Source organism: Squalius cephalus (genome assembly GCF_949319135.1).
Source record: "Squalius cephalus genome assembly, chromosome: 8".
Classification (NCBI taxonomy): Eukaryota; Metazoa; Chordata; class Actinopteri; order Cypriniformes; family Leuciscidae; genus Squalius; species Squalius cephalus.
This window is the reverse complement of record NC_137129.1, coordinates 46,271,078-46,278,577: the sequence shown is the minus strand read 5'-3', so window position 1 is coordinate 46,278,577 and position 7,500 is coordinate 46,271,078. Positions and strand designations below refer to the sequence as shown.

Below are 7,500 nucleotides of genomic sequence, written 5' to 3'. Positions count from 1 at the left end.
TGTGTGTGTGTGTGTGTGTGTGTGTGTGTGTGTGAGAGAGAGAGAGAGAGAGATAGTGTGTGTGTATGTGTGTGAGAGAGAGAGAGAGAGAGTGTGTGTGTGTGTGTGTTTCATAGTGTGTGTGTGTTTGTGCTTGAGTGTGTTTGTGTGAGTGAGTTTGTGTGTGTGTGTGTGTGTGTGTGTGTGTGTTAGAGTGTGTGTGTGTCTGTGTGTGTGTGTGTGTGTGTGTGTGTGTGTGTGTGTGTGTGTGTGTGTGTGTGTGTGTGAGAGTGAGTGAGTGAGTGAGTGAGTGAGTGTGTGTGTGTGTGTGTGTGTGTGTGTGTGTGTTATGTGTGTGTTTGTGTGAGTGAGTTTGTGTGTGTGTTTGAGTGTGTGTGTGTGTTTGTGCTTGAGTGTGTGAGTGAGTGTGTGTGTGTGTGTGTGTGTGTGTGTGTGAGTGAGTTTGTGCATGTGTTTGAGTGAGTGAGTGAGTGAGTGAGTGTGTGTGTGTATGTGTGTGTGTTTGTGTGAGTGAGTTTGTGTGTGTATTTGAGTGAGTGAGTGAGTGAGTGTGTGTGTGTGTGTGTGTGTGTGTGTGTGTGTGTGTGTGTGTGTGAGAGTGAGTTTGTGTGTGTATTTGAGTGAGTGAGTGAGTGAGTGTGTGTGTGTGTGTGTGTGTGTGTGTGTGTGTGTGTGTGAGAGTGAGTTTGTGCATGTGTTTGAGTGAGTGAGTGAGTTGTGTGTGTGTGTGTGTGTGTGTGTGTGTGTGTGTGTGTGTGTGTGTGTGTGTGTGTGTGTGTGTTGCAGTTTAAAGGTTAAAAACGATCCTGATTCTGTCATTAACTCTGTCTTTGTTCTTCTGAAAAATCTCTGGTGTTTTTGGTTCATAAAGTGAAACTCAGTGTTTCACAGAAGAACGACAGTCGTACAATCAAACAGGTTCGTTATCCTTAAACTATTAAAGCATCTCTGTTCGCTGAAATAAAAGAGAAAAAATATTATTTGTAAAACTTGAGATATATTGAAATAAGTTTAAGTTGAAGCACTAAAAATATTAACTGGAAAAAAAAAAAAAAATGTATACAAATAAATTAAATCTAAATAGCAATATTTTTTTAAATGACAAAAGCACATAATGGAGCTAAACTAAAATTAACATGAACTATTAACTAAAAATAATTCAAAACTGTAATAAAACTATAATAAAGCTGAAACGCAGTGGTGAGACACAGGAAGTGACATCATGAGCGTGACCCGATGACCCCCGATCACATCAGCATCAGACGAGCGGAAGCACTCGAGGAGCCGAAGCCACCGATCAGAGATCATGCGATTCTTCAACACACACACATTCAGAAACACTGAGATGGAAATCTGGGAAAACTGGGATATTTATTGTGTCGACACTTAAATATTTAGGCCGAAATTTAAGATTTAGGCTTTTTAATTGCATATACAATTTCCATCCATTTATATGACACGATTTTAACTTGCTAATAAACTTGTCAGTCATAATGTTTCGGACCGCTCCTGAAGATCCACAAGCAGATTTACTGGGACAAACCAGAATCATAATCCATGTAACAGGGAATTGGTCAAAACATTGTTCAGATAATCCGTGAACACCAGCGCAGAAAACACAGGAAAGTGTTTCCGCCACAGAGTGAAAGATAAAAAAGGTAATTGCGACTTTTTAATCTCACAATTCTGACTTTTTATCTCAGAATTACATGATATAAAGTCGCAATTGCGAGAAATATACTTGAAATTCGGACTTTTTTTCTCATGTTTATATCTCACAATTCTTTATAAAGAACTTTATAACACGCAATTGCGAGATATAAAGTCAGAATTGCGAGATTTAAAGTCAGAATTGCGAGATTTAAAGTCAGAATTGCGAGATATAAAGTCAGAATTGCGAGATATAAAGTCAGAATTGTGAGATATAAAGTCAGAATTGTGTGATATAAAGTCAGAATTACGAGATATAAAGTCAGAATTGCGAGATATAAAGTCAGAATTGCGAGATATAAAGTCAGAATTGTGAGATATAAAGTCAGAATTGCGAGATATAAAGTCAGAATTGTGTGATATAAAGTCAGAATTACGAGATATAAAGTCAGAATTGCGAGATATAAAGTCAGAATTGCGAGATATAAAGTCAGAATTGTGAGATATAAAGTCAGAATTGCGAGATATAAAGTCAGAATTGTGAGATATAAAGTCAGAATTGCGAGATATAAAGTCAGAATTGCGAGATATAAAGTCAGAATTGTGAGATATAAAGTCAGAATTACGAGATATAAAGTCAGAATTGCGAGATATAAAGTCAGAATTGTGAGATATAAAGTCAGAATTGCGAGATATAAAGTCAGAATTACAAGATATAAAGTCAGAATTGCGAGATATAAAGTCATAATTGCGAGATTTAAAGTCGCAATTGCGAGAAAAAAAAGTCAGAATTCTGACTTTATAAGATGCAATTGCGACTTTATTTCACGCAATTCTGACTTTATATCTCGCAATTCTGACTTTATATCTCGTAATTCTGACTTTATTTCTCAGAATTGCGTGTTAAAAAGTCAGAATTGCGAGATATAAAGTCAGAATTGCGTGAAATAAAGTCAGAATTGCGAGATATAAAGTAAGAATTGCGAGATATAAAGTCAGAATTGCGAGATTTAAAGTCAGAATTGCGAGATTTAAAGTCAGAATTGCGTGATATAAAGTCAGAATTGCGAGATATAAAGTCAGAATTGCGAGATTTAAAGTCGCAATTGCGAGATATAAAGTCAGAATTACGAGATATAAAGTCAGAATTGCGAGATATAAAGTCAGAATTGCGAGATTTAAAGTCGAAATTGCGAGAAAAAAAAGTCAGAATTCTGACTTTATAAGATGCAATTGCGACTTTATTTCACGCAATTCTGACTTTATATCTCGTAATTCTGACTTTATTTCTCAGAATTGCGTGTTAAAAAGTCAGAATTGCGAGATATAAAGTCAGAATTATCTTTTAAAATGTTTTATTCTGTGGCGGAAACAAGCTTCCTTAGAAAACACAGGGAATCCAGGATGACAAGATCCAAACTAAGACTCGGGAAACCAGGATACAAGAATTGATTTTTTTTTTTTTTTACCTCAATGAAATGTACTATATTTTACTTCAATAATGTTTTTTATTGAATATTTTGTATTTTTATTCAAAAATGACAGAATTTTTTGGGGGGATTTTATGGTATTAAATGATATTTATGCAGTAATTATAATCCATTTATTCACTTTTTGAGCATTTTGAGCAAAAAAAGTGCACTTAAAAAAAGTTATAGAATTTATTTTACATTTTCATTTGAAATATATATTTGTACAAAACACATTTTACTCAAAAATTGTGAGAAAATCAAATTAATCTAAACAAGTTGTGCTCAAATTTTGAGGTTGATATTTGAAATAATGAGCTTTCAGTGATATTTTGTTTAGGCGCAGTACCAAACGCCTCCACTAGGTTCCAATGCGCTCAATTATGACCGCGAACAGTACAAGTGTGATAATATTTTCCAGAACAATTTTTAAAAATGTGTGTGTTCACACTGCAAGTGCCAAAACATTTACCAAGTGTCATAACATTCTGATGAAGTAAAAAAAACAAAAAAAACATTTAATGGTCAAAAACGACCAGACGGTTAACGTTATAAAATGAAATGTTCACTTAACATTCATATAACCAAGAAAAAACTTTTTTTTAAAAAACATTTTAAATGTTCAGAAATAACATTTTCACAACATTCATAACATCATGAACGTGGTTAAAATGTGACTAGCTGTGGAACAAGCAATATTCAATTAGTTAAAATGAACGAGTTTTATTGATGTTTATTATGTTATAACTGTGTAACTCAAATGCATGGACACTTGATATACAGTTCAAATACATCAATGTTAAATTTAGGCTAAACATTTCCCATCGAATCGGGCCGAATGCCAACAGGAGTTTGAGGAAAAGCACCGTATTCTCATAAATCAGCCATAACTAGGCCTGGGCTTCACCGCCTGGTGTTTTTGGGGACTTCCACTCGTAGCATTTCAGTTAGGCCGGACTCCACAAGAGAAACTCTCCCGCGGTAATCCTCTTAGATCTTCTTAGATTCATAATGTTTTGATATCTTTGCTGAGCTCAGCTGATTCTGGGACTGTCCCACACCCATCGAGAGTCACATCCCATAAACACACACCGCTGCCATGGTAACGCTATGAACTGAAGTCAGAGACCATGACACAGATGTTACATAACCGATCACACGCGGTTCACTCATGGAGCTTTTGAATTATGTTTCCATAGCGATAACAATCACTGTATGCAGTATGAGTCAGTTATTGTAGTGTCATTGTGATACTTTTATGGTTTTTATTAATATTTTAAATGTAGGCCTATTTGTGAAACATGCTAGTAGGCTATGTGAAACATGCTAGTAACGTGTAAATTAATGGTAGAAACGTGTTAACACAGTGTGCTAAATCATGTTAGCAACATGCTAAAACATGTTAAAAACAGACTGCCAGTGTGTTAAAACATGTTAGCATTGTGCTAATTCATGTTATAAACATGGTAGCAACATGTTAGCAATCTGCTAAATCATCTTAGCAACATGTTAAAACATGCTAACAATGTGTTAATTCATGTTAGTAGCATGGTAGCATTGTGCTAAGTCATGCTAGCAACATGACTGGCCCAAACTGTATGGTTTCAAACTTCAAGTTTCAAAACTACATAAAACTACTTCAAAGTAGCATTTGTAGTTTAACTCTTTCCGCGCCGTTGACGGAATGATCATTAATGCTGCCGCTGGATGACAACTCAAAAAAAGAGTTAATGATCTTCTGCAGTGATTGGCCAGTGATAAACCTGCACAGACGGGTCAAAGGTCAGTCGATCTGAGGATCTGCATTAGAGATGCTGGACATGAACTTTACATTCTGCATTAAATATGATCCTCTCGTAGAGAGACCTAGAACACACGTGTGTTGGAATGTTGTGTTCGTTATGAGATTGAGGCGTGTTTGAGTCTTTGTCTAACTGAGACAGTTGAGGGTGTGTGTGAGCATGTGTGTGTGTGTGTGAGTCTGTGTGTGATAAGATTGTGATGTGTGTCTTTGAATTGATCAGGTTCATCTGGACGCCAGTGTTACAGCAGCGATCTCCAGCATGAGAGAGAGTTCAGACCGACCGAAGATAATCAGAGACAGAGATAAAGCTTAACCCGTCACATCAGTGTTTCTTCAACCGTCCTGAACGTGTTGGAGAGGATTAGACGAGGGTCAAAGGTCATCCTGGTGGTGTAACAAGTCTTCTGTTTGAATCACTTGTTTTATTGTGAATGATCCTGAACTGATGTGCATATCTCTGGTGAGTCAGACGCAGGAACGCAGTCGTTAACGCTTCGGCGCGATCACAATGCAGTCCGCACACATTCACATCCGTCTCTCTGGGCTATGAGCCACACAGAGGACAATAACACACAACATGAGTCCTAGCAACACATGTTAGAGTTAAAGTCACCATGAAATAAACAAAATCTCAATTAAATATTGCAGTCTTTATTGTAAATTATGTATCAGTGCACATCATTATTGTGTTAATAACCTTGAATCAGAATAAGTTCCTCTCGCAGCATCTCTTCTCTTCTGTGATGATGTGGGCGGGGCCACCTGTCACTCACACGAGATCAGCCAATAGCAAACCAGCCAATCAAAATCAAGCCCCGCCCTACAGGGAGTAGTGAAGAAAAGAGTTTCATGTGGACTTTAACACTGACCTGCAACTTAAAAAAGCACTTTCAATGGATAAATGAACGTTATTCATTATTAAATGAATAAAATCAGGCTTTTAACTGCTTCTGATGTTTTCCTAATGAGTTCTGCTTGAACTGAGACTCAAAGCTCAGGCATGTTTGTTTGCTGCCATCTTATGGAGCTCAGATGCTTGTTCATATTTTAGATTCTTGAACTTCTTGCTCAATTGAAGCACTTGAAGAATCCAGGAAGAACATGTTGTTGATCAGATCTGAAGAATGTAAAGAATGGGGTTGTGCTCTTGCTTCCGTGAATGAATGAAAACCCTCTGAAAGATATGATCAGGAACCTCTGCAAACGAGAAGCAGTTAAAAATTAATAATTAATTACATAAGGGGAATGACGACACTATAAAACGGGATTTTTTAGTTTTCCCAGTCATTACTGGACACTGTTTGTTTTGGGAAGAATCACGGGGCTTTTGAATGTCAGTACATTATGACTCATGAACTGTCACATGCAGGATCCGTGTCGGGTCTAAAGTCCACGTTAGGATACTTTAATACACTTTCGGTTAGTGGTTAACCAATATTAACTTTGAAACGATAAATTATTAACACGATTAAAATGGACGTTTGTGTGTGTTCGCGCCCTCCAGTCCAGTGTGTGTCAGTATCGAGCTGTGAATGCTCGTGAACACCGGAAGTGAGGTTTCTCTGCTTTTGTTGTGTTGTGGTTATCAGCGTTTCTGTTTTACCGTTTAACATTTCCGTGTAGAAACGTGATTTTGTGGTTAATTTGATATTATTATCATATTCAGCCGTTATAGCGAAGCGCATCTTTACATCCGGGCAGCAGAAAGGGCGTCTTTAACTGCAGCGTATAAGACAGGACCCACTGAGAGCTAGAGACAGGAGTTAACCAGAGTGAGTGTAATAGAGTTGCTGAGAGTTGATCAGTGAGTGTAATAGAGTTGATCAGGGGTGTAGGATGAGTCTGGCGAACAGCAGAGAGCAGCGCTGCACGGCGGGGAACCGCATGTCCAAACTCCTGGACGCCGAAGAGGAAGATGAGTTCTACAAGACCACCTATGGGGGATTCAACGACGTGAGAGACCTTATATACAACACATACATACACGAGTGAGTGTGTGTGTGTGTGTGTGTGAGAGTGACAGAGAGAGAGAGAGTGTTTGTGAGTGAGAGTGTGTGTGTATATATATATATATATATGTGTGTGTGTGTGTGTGTGTGTGTGTGTGTGTGTGTGTGTGTGTGTGAGTGACAGAGAGAGTGAGCGAGAGAGAGAGAGAGGGAGTGTTTGTGAGTGAGTGAGAGTGTGTGTATATATATGTGTGTGTGTGTGTGTGTGTGTGTGCATATATATGAAAAGAAAATCAGCTTGAATGACTGAACATCTATGCATTTTGTTCAGTATAAATGCACAATAACCATGACGTGTGTGTGTGTGTGTGTGTGTGTGTGTGTGTGGAGCAGGAGTCGGGGGACGATGAGTACAGGGGGGATCACTCAGACACTGAAGACGAGGTGGACAGTGATTTCGACATCGATGAAGGAGATGAACCCGACAGCGACCAGGAGGACGACGCTCCTCGCAGGAAGAGCCGAGTCGTCACTAAAGCCTACAAGGTCAGACACACACACACACACACACACACACACACACACACACACACACACACACACACACACACTCCTCGCAGGAAGAGCC

The 7,500-nt window shown here is 38.3% G+C and overlaps 1 protein-coding gene across 1 annotated transcript in view; it reads left to right on the top strand.

Annotated features, from left to right (window-relative positions):
• The first annotated feature begins 5,945 nt into the window (after positions 1-5,945).
• The window catches only part of vps72a (vacuolar protein sorting 72 homolog a), a 10,050-nt gene continuing 8,495 nt past the window's right edge, over positions 5,946-7,500 (top strand). The window contains exons 1-2 of the mRNA XM_079879916.1: positions 5,946-6,876; positions 7,266-7,418. Coding sequence (XP_079736042.1) covers positions 6,760-6,876; positions 7,266-7,418 — 270 coding nt within the window. The 5' untranslated portion in view covers positions 5,946-6,759. The remainder of the gene's footprint in view (positions 6,877-7,265; positions 7,419-7,500) is intronic.